The sequence below is a fragment of the Desmodus rotundus genome, chromosome 7, assembly GCF_022682495.2.
Source record: "Desmodus rotundus isolate HL8 chromosome 7, HLdesRot8A.1, whole genome shotgun sequence".
Lineage (NCBI taxonomy): Eukaryota > Metazoa > Chordata > Mammalia > Chiroptera > Phyllostomidae > Desmodus > Desmodus rotundus.
In genome coordinates this window covers 78,055,230-78,071,351 of record NC_071393.1, presented here as the reverse complement: position 1 = coordinate 78,071,351, position 16,122 = coordinate 78,055,230, and the positions used below count along the sequence as shown (strand labels likewise).

General features: G+C 51.4%; 3 protein-coding genes across 11 annotated transcripts in view; 1 reads left to right on the top strand and 2 right to left on the bottom strand.

The window, feature by feature from the left end:
* Positions 1–1,696, bottom strand: part of DUOX1 (dual oxidase 1) — a 32,213-nt gene extending 30,517 nt beyond the window's left edge. Inside the window, exon 1 of the mRNA XM_053928293.1 lies at positions 1,584–1,696. The gene's annotated coding sequence lies outside the window, so the exon portion shown is untranslated. The remainder of the gene's footprint in view (positions 1–1,583) is intronic.
* Positions 1,697–1,747: 51 nt separating this feature from the next.
* Positions 1,748–11,463, top strand: DUOXA1 (dual oxidase maturation factor 1). 9 transcript variants are annotated; one of them, XM_045201806.3, is made up of 9 exons: positions 1,788–1,827; positions 2,523–2,600; positions 4,823–4,959; positions 7,974–8,150; positions 8,452–8,509; positions 9,159–9,293; positions 9,539–9,752; positions 9,999–10,216; positions 10,930–11,463. In XM_045201806.3, exons 4-9 carry the CDS (start codon positions 8,004–8,006, stop codon positions 11,184–11,186), a joined length of 1,029 nt encoding a protein of 342 aa, XP_045057741.1. In that variant the 5' UTR covers positions 1,788–1,827; positions 2,523–2,600; positions 4,823–4,959; positions 7,974–8,003; the 3' UTR covers positions 11,187–11,463. The 9 variants fall into 9 exon arrangements, with proteins under 9 accessions (XP_024423605.1, XP_045057741.1, XP_071078072.1 ...); XM_071221971.1 differs by having other exon boundaries at positions 1,809–1,920; XM_045201807.3 differs by having other exon boundaries at positions 1,810–1,938.
* A 767-nt stretch (positions 11,464–12,230) lies between these two features.
* Positions 12,231–16,002, bottom strand: DUOXA2 (dual oxidase maturation factor 2). The gene is made up of 6 exons (XM_053928292.2): positions 15,525–16,002; positions 14,430–14,487; positions 14,021–14,155; positions 13,560–13,773; positions 13,003–13,217; positions 12,231–12,627 (listed from the first exon to the last, which is right to left on the bottom strand). Exons 1-6 carry the CDS (start codon positions 15,669–15,671, stop codon positions 12,434–12,436), a joined length of 963 nt encoding a protein of 320 aa, XP_053784267.1. The 5' UTR covers positions 15,672–16,002; the 3' UTR covers positions 12,231–12,433.
* Between the last annotated feature and the right edge of the window lie 120 nt (positions 16,003–16,122).

Below are 16,122 nucleotides of genomic sequence, written 5' to 3'. Positions count from 1 at the left end.
GGAAATCCCCACCTCTCAGGGCTTTACTGCCTCAGATTAATTGGAGATCCTTGTTCTGACCCAGCCTAGTGCAGACTGTGTTCCTTGGTCAGAGCCTTGCTTGGAGGCCAGGACCCTGGATATGGTGCTGCTGTCAGAGCACCGTGTAGATCTTAGGTCACTTATTGGGTCTGGACCTTGGTTTCCTTTTCCAGCTATGAAAGTAAATGTGTCTGAACTGTCTATCTTCTAGCATGGTTGCTGGAATCAAATGTGAGTTTAAAAAGTGGCAAGTGTTACGTAAATGTGATATAGAGAGGGTGGGCTGGAGCTTGAGTCCTCTGAGTCGACTCAGAGGAGTTCCTGTGTTTAATGCCGACTTCCTGCTCTCTTTCCCTAGGCCAATAAATCACCCAGGGACAACAGGGAAACAGGGCAGCAGGGAATTCAGTGTGTGACTTCTGAGTGGCACAGGTGTGCTCAAGGCCAGTGAAGACCTCTCAAAGGCCCAGTGGAGCCTGGGGGTGGATTGGGGCTGGGGAACCATCTACTGGAGGAGGGGAACTCATGCAAAGCCTCATGTCTAGCCAAACCCTCCGCGCCTCTGGACAGGTTGTCTAGTTTCACAGGAGGGAGCCCAGAGGGTGACCTCATCCCCACTGGCCATCTCCTGATCAATGAAAAAACATAGGCCCTGTCATAACTCAGAAGCTTAGTGTTCTACCCACTCCGTCCCAGGGCTGTCCAGAGGCCGGCCTTTGATAGTTTGTGAAGAGTAGGGCTCTGGGTGGTTGAAGCCATAAGGCTGGACACGCTGAAGTGGCCCCAGTGGTCCTTGACTGATCTAGGATGTCCTACCGCTTCCTCCCTACCACTTCGACTTCTGGATTTTTGGTGCCAGACACCAATGTGCCATCCAACCCATGAAAGCATGCAGTGAGCCTTCGGGCCAGGCCATGGGGACAACCTGAAGAAGATGGGCTTGCTTAATAACCACTCCTTGTGGGTGGGCAGCCACATGATTTACACAGCCACATCGGTTCAGTAACTTCTCGGCAACCTTGAAAGGAAGGCAGTAAACCTCGGGAAAGGGCAGTAAAGCCCCAGGCAGTGGCAGAACCAAGGAGAGAACACAGGCCTGCCTCGTTCTTGACCCACATGGCAATTTTTCCAGCCATGAAATCCTAAAGTGGCAGGGAAAAGATGAGTCAAGGCCCTAGGAGTTCCAACTTGGTCTCAAGGTGGGGCTGAAGAGGAAAGCATGGTTTCTGAAGGCCCCAAGTCCCCTTCCTGGCATCATGTGCTGGTGCCAGGAGGAGCTCGGGAGAGATTCCCCTAAGCCCAAGCAACCAGGCCACCCAACACCCAGAAACTAAAGTATCCATCCAGTCTACCTTGGTAAAGTAGAGGGAGGGCCCTAACCGGGCCCACTGTAGCTTCAGGCGAAGAGCGGAGGAGCAGGAGGGTCAGGCTGGACTCCCCTTCCCTCAAAAATGTGGAGCTGCGGCGCGCCCTGACGCAGCCTTGCCGCTGGAACTCTCCCCAACCAACCCCCGTCCGGGCGCCCAGATCCGCGGGCCTAGTGAAGCCCTCCGGGATCTGACCTGTGGCTGCGGTGTCGCCTGAGCAGGGACTGCAGCTTGACTCCCGTCTGGCTCGAAGTTGGGCCCACGACGCCCGCTCTCGTCCGGTTCCCTCAGCAGCTGGGCGCCGAGTCGGGCGGGGCTGGGGAGTGCAGAGGAGATGGCGCGCCCCAGTTCTACCGCGGGGCGGGGCGGCGTGGGGCGGGATAGAAGCCGGAGCTCGGGGGACCGGGTGAGGTGCTCCAAGGGGACCTGGGCGCACAAGGTGAGACGCCACGTGCTTGCGGGACTCAGATGGAGGGAATGTCCTGTCCGTGGCTAGGGCTCGTCTAATTCTGCCAGGTGGACGACGAACAGGGCAAGTCCGTTTCTACAGGTCTGCTGGGGCTGGGAGAGGGAGAAAGACGGAGAGCGTGCAGGGGGACAGAGGGGAGGGTCCCAAATTCTCTCCACACCGTTGGTTCTGGGCTCTAAGACCAACAGGATCCATCAACACCCGAACACCCGGCCAGGCGTCCAAGCAAGGCACCGGTCTTCAGACCCTGTTGGAGTCTGTGCTAACCACACCCGCCGGAGGCTTCACTGTGAGATCGCCAAGGTCTCACTGTGCCCGCGCCCCGCCCGCACCCCGACTGCATCGCTAGATTTGTGCTGGAGAGGCCCGGGGTGCTGGGCTTGTGGGGAGGAGGAGAGGTCGGAGGGATGGCTGCGAAGTGCACCGTCTTTGTGCCAGGCTGGTGCGGGGCAGCGCCGCGGGGCCTGGGGTGCGGTCTGAGAAGGTCGAGGGTAACTTAGAGTGGGAGGCGGAGAAGCATCGCAGAGCCCGTTTGTCCGGTCACAGCCTGGTCCTTGAGTGAATGGGAAGAGTGGGGGATGGAAGGGAGTTCCGCAGATTGAAAGGGTGCGCGCTTTGGTGACAGAACGTCCAGACCGTGTCCCTCTTCGATTCCACCCCCCCAGAGCATCGCGTGTGAGGTTCCACAAGGAGGAGGCCAGCTGCGCGAGTTGCCACTCACGGATTGTTGGAAAGAGGAGAAGGTAGGGAACCCTGATCGCGTGTGAGCGGCGAGGATATGGCTGTTGGGGTCAATGCGGTCCGGTGGGGGGCGGTTTGGAGGGAGCCTTGAAGTGCTGCCCTCGCCCTGGCCCCGAGGGGCGCACTTGTGTCCACCCCGACCAAAATCAGATCTTCAAAGAGAAAGCTTGGTAAGAAACTAAGAGGAGTCAGGGAATACCTGGTAAAGCCATAAACGCCACAAGACTTACAGACGTCGAATCCTTATCTGGAGTCTGGATAGATAGGTTTGTATGATTCAGCACCCCTGGGATCCTTACCTACCTCAGCCCTTACTGGGGATTCTTGCCTCAACCTACTTTTCAGACCTTGTTCTGATTTTCCACTTAATTTTTCCCACATGCCCACACGCGTTCTTGAAGAGGAAAGGCTGGGACAGGAGCTTCTGACAGAGTCTCCTTAGCCAGCCAGGGCTGTAAACTTTTAATGGGGTCAACCCCAACCAGAGAAATAACCCATCAATCAATCACATTCTAGTAACTGTGTATCACCAATCAGAGCTCTTGGTAACTCCAGGCATGTGACCCACCCCCCTTTGTAGAGAATTAATAGTCCTTACTCTGTAGGTTCCAGAGATGGGAGAAGCAGACAGGAGACTTCAGGAAGAAATTCCTGTCAAGCTATAAGAGAGGCCACAGAGCCATAAGAAAGTGCATAAGAATTTTGGATGCTAAAGACTCTTGCTTGCACTAGGACACATTTTCTTAAAGACTGGAACTATTTCTTGCTCAACCTTCATACATACATAGGAACGCACTTCATCCTATGGTAGGCGGGATTCGATAACCGTGTCTGGAATACCACCAAGTATGAGAAATGCTTCAGTATTTTAAGGCACTTCAGAAGGGGAAAAGGTGTTCCTCACCTCTCCAGGTCAGGTGATGAAGGAGAACCCCAAAGTGTGCACACTGGCTGGCCCCAGTGAGAACTGCCCGAGTGTTGTCACAGGGGCCGCTGGTGCAGGCCTTTGTGTCTAGATGTCTGTGTTGCTGAGAACTCCTTCCTGGTGCCTGTGTTTCTGTTTATATGAACTTACAGTGTATGTCTGATTGTATCTTGTGCTTATTAATGCAAATATACATTGTGTATATACACCAATCATGGTGGTGAGCTCAGGAAGACGTGGGTCAAGTGAAGACTGACATGAGATTTTTTATCAGATAAGAAGAAATTCTACAGTCAGAACCTCCTTGACAAACTAGGGAGGAAGACGTCTATGGGAAACTCTAAGCTTCAATTCACAGGAGAATTGCTGGATGTGGGAACTTTTCATGTCAGTCCCATCTCTTCATACAGGAGGCCTGTTGGCTTAATAATTAAAATCAAATTAAGATCAGAGTCATGAAAAATTAACTTTAAACTGGGCAATGTAGATTAAGGAAGACATAATTCATTAAATGGAACAAGAAGAAATTAATCAAGGCAAATTTCATTCATCACTGTCTTTTTGCATTAGTATATAAATAAATATTTTGGAGCATTGGAAATAAGTTAATATTGTTCTTCTGTACCTAAGATACAGAAAGCCTTTCGTTAGTGTTTCTTTGAAGCACCATGCCAATAGAAATGAGCCATTCTTGTGAAATATTTTGTATACTCTGTTTCAAATAAATGCAGGAATAATACTAATATGTGACCCTGATCGAAATACATTGCATTATTATTATTTGATTATATTGCAAATATTTGTTTTTAAAGTTCCATAATGTAACAGGTATTCTTACTATTAGCAAACTTGCTTTATCTTTCTATCTTACTAACCAAGATATTCTACATTTTATATCCATTAAAAACATAACATTTCATCAAAATTGTAATGGGTTCAGTGTATCTGCTTTAAAATAAATATCACTATCACATATTTTCCAAAATTGAATCCACAAATTCTTACTCATCTTCACCTAGAGTTAAAATGTATGTTTCAAACTCAATTAAACACAAACATTCATGCTTTGGAGAATCCAACTATTTGAAGAGACTTTCTGAATATTGTGTAAAAGCATTAAAAATTGACAGGGTTGGCCAAATCCCTCCCGCCTTCCCTGTCCTTAGCCCTATATAGGTGTTAACATTGAATGAGAGTATAGTATACGGCGATGAGGGAGCACAGCTCCCTCTTGTGTTCCAAACAGAAGATGCTACCGGCAAGGAGAGGAACCCATTCATACCATCTTTTGATCCACAGGCTGATGCGGTCTATGCATACCTATGAGGAAATGCAAAGATGGAAAGATGAAGTCCCTGCCCCTAAGGAGATTAGAAGCTAACAAGGAGAGAGCTATTCAAACATTTAGACTATAAGTGATTATTGGGATCACGGAGGTATGTTCCAAATGCAATCAGAACGTTAAAGGTGGAAACATCCACACAGACCCGATAGTATAAGAAGAAACTTAACAGAGGAGTTAACACAGACTGAGATTTGAAGGGTTTGCCGGGAAAGGAGTTTCCCAGGAAGGTAAAAGCATTCCAGGCAGAGGAACTAGCGTGTACAAAGGCATGAAAATTTGAAAGAGCATGGCAGATTCAAGGATAGGATGGTAGTTCAGTGTGACTAGAGATTAGGCTGACTGACAGGTGGAGATGGAAGGGTAGGTGGGACCAGATCATAAAGAACTTTCTATGTGATGGTGAGAAGGTTAGATTTTACCCAGATCGTTTATATTTGCTTGTTAGAAAAGTTGTTCTGACACCAGGCAAGTCAGGATAAGTCTGAATTAGGGCAGAGGCAGTAGGGAAGGAAATGCATGGATGGTTTCAAGGAATGCTTAAGAAGATGTTCCAGGTCCCTGGCCTATTTGATTGATGGGATGGTGATGCCAACAAAGAGACAAAAAAAAATTAATCAAAAGCAGAGTAGAGACAGTAAATTCAGTTTGGGACTTGGTAAATTTGAAGCATCCATGGAACATCCAAGTGAAAAGCCTGTAGGGTAATGGCCCCTTTTGTGTTTGAGGCCCAGATAGCAGGTACACCTGGAGATATAGATTTGAGAAGCATACACTATAGGAATGGATGCACTTGCCCAGGGAATCAGGAAGAGTGCTAAATAAGAGTGAAGACAGAATCCTGGAGAACGTAAACATTTCAGAGGGAGAAAAATCTACCAAGGGAGCCATGAAAGAGAAGGCCAAATGCAGGAGATCCAGGAGAGCAGGGTGTCATAAATGCCCAAGGAGGAAATGTTTGAAGAAAGAGGGAATGGTCCACAGTCAAATACTACAGAGAGGTCAACAAGGATGAAAGTGGAAACTTCACTTTGGATTTAGCACTTGGTGACCTAATGGAGACGTTTGGGCTGGGGAGAAGCTAGATTGCAATGAGTTCAAGAGATCAGGCAGTGGAAATACCAACGTGGACTATGCTTCCCAAACGCCTGTCTGTAAAAGGAAGGGAATGGGATGAGATGGTAGCTGGACTGGACCCAGAAGTTCAAGGGAGAGAGTCTTTATTCTTTGTGTTCTTAAGATGGGAGACACTTGAGCCTAGCCTTGAAAGAAGGAGCCGGCAGAGAAAAAGAAGCTGCAAAGTTGCAAAGGGATAACTGGTGAGAAAATGGTGGCGATGGCGGGCAGGACTGGTGTCAGAGCCCAGAAGAAAAAGGGATACTCACTTCTCTGGGGTGGGAGAGCTGACGAGTTAAGAAAACAAGCAAAATTTCAGGTTAAAACTGGGATGTAGAGGTTATGTGACTCGCCCAAAAGACAAGATTAAAAGTTAAAACTGTCTGTCTCTCTGCAAAATTGTGATACCCTGAGGGAGAGCACAAGGGGATGGCCAGTCCAGACGGAGAAGGAACAGCTGGGGGCTACAATGTTTTGTTAGAAGAATCACAGTATTTAGAACTAGAAGGGACCCAAAGATCACCACATCCAATTGCAGATAAGGAAACCAAGGACCAGCTTTTGTGTCATTTGCATTCCCAATATTAAATTAGTGACTGAAGAACTGGACCCAGACCCAGAAGTGATTCCAGCCCAGTTCTCTCCAAGAAGGATTGGAGATAAATAGAGGAATAAAATGCCCCCTTCTTCCCAATCTGGTAACCTCCATTTATTGATATTATTCTGTTCCAGGTACTATTCTTAGCACTTTACATACACGGTCTCATTTTATACTCACAATGACCCTGTGACGTAAACATTACCATCATCCCCATTTTTTAATAAAACTCTCTACAAGAGGCAGATGCGGAAATCAAACACAGAGCTACTTAACTCCAGAGCTTATTCTTTCACTGTATCACTTAACAAGGCCCTGCCTGGTCAGAGTATAAATTATGAAGCCTCCTGGGCAAACTCAGGCCCCAGTATAGATCACACTCAGGGAAATGAGCAGAGCTGGGATCATCGATTGTAAGATGCATGGGTTTTTTTCTCATGTTTTGACGTCTCTGAAATTGAGGTGTCTCATACCCAGAATGGCTGCTGTGGTTTAATTTGTAGCTTGCTTGCTTCCTTCCTTTCTAAAAATAATAGCATGTTTATAATCCATTCTGTCTGTATTTAACAAGACAGAAATTCTGGTACCATTTCCCAGTATCCCGTTTGCAAAGGAACAAACTAGAGTCAACAATGTAGCTCTGAGATTAGGGGACAAGCAGAGAATCGCTGAGCCAGTGTTTGAGCTGAAATGAGGGCTGGAATCTAAGTCAAGGAGGAAGGCTGAGGTTGATGATGCATGCAGCAGAAGGGCATCTGGCCCCAGAGCTGTGCCTGGTGGAGGGCAGGTGCTCCTTCAGTGCTTACTGAGGTGAACTCAATTTAGCGCGATTGTTCTGGAGTTGCCAGAGCAGGAGCCGGGTGCTTGAGCACACTGGACAGACGAGTGTGGGCAGTGCAAGGTCTGGAAATGTGCTATATACTTAGCAGAGCTGTCTGGCCTGTGTTCCTTTGGGGACTGAGGAGGAAAGCCAATGTTTTTCCAATCTGTACCATGTTTCACCCTTATGCTTTCACTTGATATTAAATATAGCTCTTTTTATGTTCTGTCTGCTTGTGCTGGAGGCCTGAGGGAGATAAAAAAAAAATTATATCTCTTAAGACAGTCCCAAAGGAAGCATAGAAGCCTCAAGTGTAATGGTGACACTGATTCAGGAGGCCTACAGGTTAGGAAGGGGGCTCGGGGAAACAGAGACTGATTGCCAAGACCCTCATTCTCTCAGCCAAAACACGGGGAGGCGGATGGCTGAGGAGCAGTGGATTGGCAGTAATGGTGGAATCTGGTGAGCTCCAGAGAAGAGGGGCCTGATCTGGTTTATTCTTGGATGTATCTCCAGCACCAAGAACAGTGCCTGGCAATAGGGCACTCAATAAACATCTATTATTGTTGTACAGCATCCACCTCCCCTGCACAACTCCACCCAAATGGCTGCTTTTGGACACACATTCCCATTCTATCCTGGCCCCAAGACAACCTTCCCAATGGACACCGCCTTGGCCATCATCATCATCATCTTTCTGACTGCACTTGTCACTTTCATCATCATCCTGCCTGGCATTCGGGGCAAAATGGTAAGAAACAAACCCAGCCCTAGAGACCCCAGCCCCAGAGAGACCTTGGCCTTGAGGTGAGGGGGCCAGATTCTCTCGCTAAAACCAGACTCAGGAAAGAGGCGTCAGTCCTGAGAAAGCAACACTTCACCTCCAGCAGAGAGCTCCCCTACTCATAGATTCAACAGACGATTATTGAGCACTTATTATGTGCCAGGCACTCTGATCTCAATTGACCGAATGACCCAAGTCTAGAAAGAGGAAGTGGGGACTTGGAAAGAGGGTGCTCCTTCCTAAACTCACCTACACTGTTATGGCTCAGAGGCTGTTCTGGCTACTGCGGGTGGTGACCAGCTTATTCATCGGAGCCGTGATCCTGGGTGAGTCTGAAGCTCAGCTGTCTTGGGCAGCGCCTCCACCCCATCTGGTTCCCTCAGCAGCCCGTCTGGCCTTGAGGTGTTTCCCCACAGAGCCTCTGCTTCAGGGTGGGCTTCCAGACCCTGCCCGCATGCATCCCTCGTTGTAGCCTTATCCCTTCACTTTTACCCTTGCCAAGAGTGGTGCGGGCCCTAGGAAACCATCCTGGATGCATCTCCCCAACTTTCCTAACATTTTTATTTAGAGGAAAGCAAGTTAAAATGAGTGGGGAGAGGACCTTTGGAGACTGGAGGAAGGAAATGGGGGAGGACTGCTTGCTTTGCTTTCAGAATTAGGCAAATAGGAAACATGGAAAGTTTGTACGTTGAAGCTGTATTTGCCTCGCATGTTATTTAATGTTTTCCTCCCCAGGCTGCTTGAGTGGCTCTCCCTAAATGGGAAGAGGGAGAAGGGAAGTGGTATGACCAAGGGAAATCATTTATTCTTCCCACACATTTTTGGCAAACCAACCATATGCCAGACCCTAGACTAGCTAATGGATATACAGTTATGAGCAAAACAGACATGGCTGCCTTTTAGCTTTCCCTCTGACTCTAACCCAGCAATGCCCAGCACTCCCTAAGTTCCTGTATGTCCAACTCCCCAACCCAGCTGTGAATTTCAGTACTGGGTGGTCTGTGGGCCAGGCCAGCACCAACACATCATACAAGGCCTTCAGTTCCCAGTGGATCAGCGCTGATGTTGGGCTCCAGGTTGGACTGAGAGGAGTCAACATCACGCTCACAGGTGAGGAAGAGCTCTTACCAGTGACAGAGAGGAAAGCTCTGCTCTGTGTCTTTGGGATCTAGTTTGGCGTGATCTAAAGAGCGACCTCATGGCTTAGAGGGATGGTAGGAGGGGGAATTCCCAGGCCTTGGAAGCCGTTTTCTCTCCATTGAGACCAGCTCCTCTCCCTCTACCCATCATGGTGAGCCCCTTACCCAGGCAAATGCCCTTGGGTCCCCACTGAGCACAGCTGCCCCATTTCTCAGGAACCCCAGTGCAGCAGCTGAATGAGACCATCAGTTACGACGAGGAGTTTACCTGGCACCTGGGCAAGAACTATGCTGAGGAGTATGCAAGAGCGCTGGAGAAGGGGCTGCCAGACCCTGTGCTCTACCTGGCTGAGAAGTTCACCCCAACCAGCCCATGTGGCCTGCATGGCCAGTACCGCCTGGCGGGACACTACACCTCAGCCATTCTGTGGTGAGGGTGGGATGGAGGCCCTGTTAGCCCAGACCTCAGAACAGGGTTTCTAGACATTTCTCCTCCACTCATGTGGAGATCCCAGTGGGACAGGCTGGCACCAGTCACAACAGTACTTTTTTGGGAAGCCCAAGGCAAAAATCCCTACCTCACATCTTTGGGGTGTCCCTGGGTCCCTGAGCCTCCACCTGGGGACCTCCAGGTAGAGGTGCCTGGGCCAGCCTTCACCAGGTCCTGGCTCTCCAGGGTGGCATTCCTCTGCTGGCTGCTGGCCAACGTGATGCTGTCCATGCCTGTGCTGGTCTACGGGGGCCACATGCTGTTGGCGACAGGCATCTTCCAGCTGTTGGGACTACTCTTCTTCTCCATGGCCACGTCACTCACCCCACCCTGTCCTCTGCGCCTGGGCACTGCTATACTGCACATTCACCATGGGCCTGCCTTCTGGATTACACTGACCACAGGTGAGGCCCAGCCTAAAGACAGCACAGGAGAGCTCAGGGCCAGGGAGGGAGGGTCAGGGACCATCGTGTTGATGGGGTTGAGGGCCTGGGTGCCAGGATGCCTTTCCCTTCTTTATAGCTTCTCTCGTGTACCCCTCATCTCTGGGATTTCTCTCCCCAGTTCCACTTTTCCTGTGTCCTTGTATATGCCTACTCCCCTGGGTCTTCTCTCTTTCTCTGCCATGTCCCTCATCTGCTAACTCTCCCTTTACCCAGCTCTTTCCCAAATCTTCCAATCTAATATTCCCCTCCCACTTCTCCTAAACACTTTTCTCTGCGTCCTCCATTGCTAGAACCCTTCCCTGTCCCTGCCTCTCATAGCATTAAAAGGCCCCGCAGTTTTAATGTCCTCTCCTGTCCCATTGTGTCTGTCCCTCATGCCCCTTCCCATGCTTACTCCTTTGTGTTCTGCCCTTCTCTGAGGGTTTTTCTGTTTACAGATTCATTCATGCGCTCGCTCTCTCTCTCTCTCTCTCTCTCTCTCTCTCTCTCCTGGAATATAATTGAAAGAGCATTGGGCTTAGAGTCCAAAACTCACAACCACCTTTCTGAGTCCATTGCCTTGAAGCAGGGATGCCAGGACTCCCTTAGAGTTGTTCTGATGCTCTTAGGAAAAGTAGTCTTCAGGAGGGTGTCACCTTCACTAAACAAGACACCTATCGCCTCATTTCCAGGACTGCTTTGTGTGCTGCTGGGCCTGGCCATGGCGGTGGCGCACAGGATGCAGCCCCATAGACTGAAGGCTTTCTTCAATCAGAGTGTGGGGGAGAACCCTGGGCTGGAGTGGAATCCCGAGGAAGGGGGACTCCTGAGCCCCCGCTATAGGTCCACAGCTGAGAGTCCTGTGCCCCAGGACATTCCTCTGTCAGAGGCTTCCTCCGAGGCATGCAACAAGGAGGAGCACCTCAGAGTACCTGACTGTGCCCTATAAGGTTCCTCTACCAGGTGGCCACCCAGATTTCCAGTCTGGCTCCAGACCTCCTTTGAGTCCCATAAAACCACCAGAACTGCCCACAGGACCTATTGTTTTAGCCCTCCAGCCCCCGTCTGGAGGTGGAGTAGAAAAAGGAGACTACCTATCAATGTTAAACAAATAAAACAAAACAAAATAAAATACCTAAGGTGCTGAACAGATGTTGGGGTGGCCCATAGACCTCGTCACATGGTACCACCGAATGTTTCCACAAGCAACTCTGCCTTTTTTTGATGCTTTGCTCTTTGCCACTTATTGAACCCAGTTTCACCCACATTATGGTGCGTGCATGTGTGTGTGTGTGTGTGTGTGTGTGTGGTGGGTCTCAGTGTGATTCTGTGTTCCCTCTGATCCGGTACACTTCCTGTTTTCCTTTTTCCTGGGCCCCCTTTGTTCTTCCTTTACTTCCTTAGCTTGGGTGACCTCTTGGTAGAATGCAAGACAGCACTCCGAGGAAGAAGAAACCAAACTTCTGACCCTAGGTCTAATATTAACAAACTGTGCCACATTCTCTTTGAGCTTCAGTTCTCAAATTTGCCAAATAAAATTGTAGAACTTGCCAAAGGGCCTTAAAAAGAAAATCCCAGGATTTACATTTTTATGGCTTGCTGACATCTACCTTGGGTCTCAGACACCATTCCGTAGTGAATAAACTCCAAAATGCCATTCCCTCCTAGCTCACTTAGCCGGCTGGCGGAGGAGGGTCCCCCTGGGTGGGTCAGTGGGAGGGTGAGCTGCCTGGTCACTGTGCCCTACCATTCAATCTACCTGGGGCGGCTCAGGAAGCTGCCGGCTCCGGTCGGTTCCCCTCTGGGCTCACTAGAGGGCGCCCCTCTCCCAGAGCTTTTCCCGGTTACTCTGGATTCTCCAGAGAATCCCGGTTTGGGACAAGGCAGAGAAAGAGAATGATGTTGTATGGCTGCCACAAGCCTAGAGAAGTCTCCCGAGGACGCATGTCCCCCAAGAGCCTTGAGAAGCCACGGAAATTAACTGAGTAAAAAATTTAAAAAACAAAAGGAAAAAATTTATTTACAGCTCACCATGGGAGACTTCAGGGTGCTCTGCGCACGTCTGAAGCCGCCCACCTTTCCCTGGGCTCCTGCAGCGCACAGCCTCTCCCCGAGCTCTTCCGGCCCAGTTCTGGCGGGCGCTGCTCCAGAGTGCGGGGGACCGAGGCGGAGGAGGAGTCCAAGGTTGAGATCCCTTCATAGGTTAGTACTGATTATTAAGTCCGAGGCCCCGCACTGCTTGTGTACAGGGTTGCTGAAGTTGAGAGGCGAGCCCCCTCTCGCTTGGTTTCCGCAGTTCTCGACGCTTTGGTCCAAGAAGGTTCGAAGAGCGCTGGGACGAGCGTAGTGGAGACTCACCACGGCCCCTCCAAGGACGAGGCACAGAACACCTGCGGCGGCGCAGACGCAAGAAAATGGGGCATTCAGGGTTCCGGAACAGAAGCCGGACTGCCCCCTGCAGATATTGGAGGCTACCCCTCGCATTCGCCCCTGCCCCCCATCCCCCGCACACTCACAGGCAAATAGACTTTTAATATGGATTACAAGAAACAAGGGATTACAAGAGTTTATCTTGACCAGTTATCGTGTGCTAACTGATCAATATAAACTCTTCTGTAAGAAGGGCAAACAGTGCCTGCCTCTACAAACTATCGAGAGGGGTAAAATGATAAAATAGGTGAACTCGCTTTGTGAACTGGAAAGCGCGCATTGGTATATGTGCGTCCCTATCCCCAGCCGCCCCTGGCCCATCGCTCGGTCCTCACCAGTAGCCAGCGTGACCCAAAAGGCGGCACCGTAGTGACTGCTGAGCGCGGAGGAGCCGAAGCGGAGCGGGCAGAGCGGCACACTGGAGATGGAGGCGAAGGCCAAGACGGAGAAGAGCGAGAAGGCGCCGGTGGCCAGGAGCGCCAGGCCTCCGTAGAGCGGGACCGGCATGGAGAGCAGCGCGTTGGAGAGGAGCCAGAGGCAGAACGCCACCCTGCGGGGAGACCAGCTGCGCTGTGAGCCGGCTTCGCCCGGCCACCCCGGCCTTCAGAGCCTCGCCTCCTTGAAGTCCCTAACCCAGAACGAGCACCGGGCTGCGGTGGCGGAAGTGCAGGGGCAACAGCCTAAGGGCGTAGCCGGTTTCCAGCTGTCTCTGCGTCTCGGGATTCCCAGGGTCTCAGCGGATCGCAGGACCTTCTGACCCGAAGGGCGGTCGTACTCTCGCCAGTATATCGAATATCGGGCTGTAACCGCAGCTCACATCCTCTGGCGCGCGCGCACACACACGCCCGCGCACACACACAAACTCACACGGTGCCTTCCCTGCAGCGCTCACCACAGTGTGGCTGAAGCGTAGTGTCCGGCCAGGCGGTACTGGCGGTAGAGCCCGCAAGGGCTGCTCGGAGTGAACTTCTCCGCCAAGTAGAGAACTGGATCAGGCAGCCCCTTCTCCAGTGCCTCCGTGTACTCCTCGGCATAGTTCTCGCCCAGACGCCAGCTGAATTGTTCGTTGTAGTCGATGGTCTCGTTCAGCTGCTGCACTGGGATCCCTGCGGAGGGCGGCGGGGTCATCCGGCTGCGCGCAGCCCGGGACCAGGCAACTAAGCGGATTCGTATCAGTAAAGTGGGGGCTCAAGAGGAACGGGTTTGCAAGCGGTTGGAGAAAACACAAATTCATGAGGACCAAAAGCTGTTTGAACCTGTGGAATCTGAGAGTTCCTGCAGCTGCTCCTGCCACGCTCCCCCCACCCTGGGGTCTGCCCATCCCAGAAGTTCACTTAGACCCAGTCTCCTCACCTGTGAGTGTAATATTAATTCCCTCTAGGCCCACGTGCAGACCGACGTGGGCTCGGACGCGGGCTGCACTGAAGGCTTTGTAGGATGTGTTGGTGCTCACTCTACCCACTGACCATTCTGCACTGAAGTGCACGGCTGTCGGGGAGAGGCACAAGGTGGAGCGTGGTTAGGGAAACGATTGGAGAGATAGAATTGGGAAGGTGGTGATGGAAAGTGGGACACTGTAAGAGAAATGGAGGCAGAGGACTAGGGGTCCAATATGGTGTATATACATGGTAGGGGCAGAAGAGGGGGCACTAGAAAGAGCTGGAGAATGGAGAGAGGGAGATGGAAACCAATCCCAGGTGCCCTCTGACAGCCTCCTTCCTCACCCCAGGTCTTCTCCCCATCTGATACACCACACACTTACCCACGATTTCTGCGCCTATGAACAGACTGAGGAGAACTCTCACCAACCAGAACCAGCGCTGCAGGAACAGACACCAGATCAGGCCTGGGTACTGCTCAACCAGAGTCCCCAAGACCTCCCTTGACCCCATGCCACCTGGATATTTAGTGCTCCTGCAACTGCCCGCTCTTGACCCACACCCTCTTCTCAGTTACATTCCTGGCATTTTGAGGCTGAAGTCAGGCTTGCTTTTTGTGCAAGTCCCTCTGAGCCACTAGCATCTCTGATGTTTTCTGGCCATGCGCTTGCACCTCCCCGACCCCATTTTCCAATCCACCCTGCAATTGGACTATCTTGCTCTGCCTGGTACTCTCCCACAACCTTCATTCCCCCAGTTATGTTCCACCTCCTGCTCGGGTCACTGCTATGGTAAGGTCAGTACTTCCAGAAGTGCTAAGCAGGCAGGGGTCATCTCCCCCAAGAGATGGAGGCCCTGGTTTAGTGGCCAAGTACAGGAGGTGGAAAGACAGCCTCTCACATATTCCTAGATGCATCAGTTTCTCAGGAAACCAAGGTTCTGGAAGGAGAGGTACTTCTAGACTTGAAAACAGGCAACTTAGGTTCTGGGAGAGGGGGAATCTAAGGGAAAGTACTCAGTCTGCTACACCTCTGAATCCTGTGTCAAAGCATCTGAGTGTAGGATGGGGACACCCATATACATGCCTCTTAACCCAGCACACAGTTGAAACACAGCAGTCTGAGCTGCTAGTTTCTGTCCTCTTGGCCTGAAGATCATCACCTGGGGGACTGGATGGGAGTGGCACTGCAGTCTGGGGAGAGGCGGGAGTCCCAGCAGGACATGAAAACTAGAATCAGCCCCAGGATTACTGTACCAGGTACCTACTCTCTGCAGCAGCCTCCTGAATGATTCCAGCTGGGTCAGTCTCTAGGATGTCTTGAACCGGACTCCTCCCTGCCCTTGGGAAGGGGTGCTTCCTACACTAGACCTCTGGGTCTGCTCCACCATGCTCATCTGACTATTCCGTATCCTTCAGCGACAAGCTGTCTGTTAGTGCCGCCCTCCACCCCCAGACCTGAGCTGCTAACCCCGCTTACCGAGTGGCCGCGAATCCCGGGCAAGATGAGTAAGAAGCTGACAGCCAAGGCCACGAACACCACAATGACAATGAGCAGCGGGACGCTGAAGCCGGCGGCACGGTGGGGCTGGGGATAGAAAGACAGCTCGCCATCCCAGAGAGTCATGCTGTAACACTGCGGAGCGCTGCGCTTTGACCGGCGGGCGGGCCAGCGGCGAGCGGACCCTGCTTGAGAGGGGATAGCGCGTCCGTGGCGTCGGAGCCCAGGACCCACTTCTCTTTACCCCCCAGTCCCTGCATGCTAGGGCGCGACCCAATGGGCTGGCCAAGTCTGAGCCCGTCGGCTCACCCCTGAAGAAGCCAGCAGCTGGCTGCCCTCAAGCTCTCTGGTTGGTCCAGGAGGACTCAGCGAGGCGTGAGAAGGGAATTGTTTCTCACTGTGTGTGAGCAGGTACCTTCGCGGCTCTGCGTGTTGTTCAGCTTTTGGAAGTCGTGTGGGATCCGGACCCTTTTATAACAACGTGGGCAGCGTGCCCAGCGGATGTCAGGACCTGGCAGGCCAGTCATTGTGGGAAGAGATCATGCAAATTAGAGGCGGCGGTCGCTATGCAAATGAG

Excerpts from the sequence above, each read along its gene's own strand:
- DUOXA2 (XM_053928292.2), bottom strand. The coding sequence starts at position 15,671 with ATGACTCTCTGGGATGGCGAGCTGTCTTTCTATCCCCAGCCCCACCGT. Across the intron at positions 13,774-14,020 it reads AATTAATATTACACTCACAG|GGATCCCAGTGCAGCAGCTG; the intron begins GTGAGGAGACTG and ends CGCCCTCCGCAG. Across the intron at positions 12,628-13,002 it reads TTGGGTCACGCTGGCTACTG|GTGTTCTGTGCCTCGTCCTT; the intron begins GTGAGGACCGAG and ends GCGCCGCCGCAG.
- DUOXA1 (XM_045201806.3), top strand. The coding sequence starts at position 8,004 with ATGGCTGCTTTTGGACACACATTCCCATTCTATCCTGGCCCCAAGACA. Across the intron at positions 8,510-9,158 it reads CATCGGAGCCGTGATCCTGG|CTGTGAATTTCAGTACTGGG; the intron begins GTGAGTCTGAAG and ends TCCCCAACCCAG. Across the intron at positions 9,294-9,538 it reads AGTCAACATCACGCTCACAG|GAACCCCAGTGCAGCAGCTG; the intron begins GTGAGGAAGAGC and ends CCCATTTCTCAG.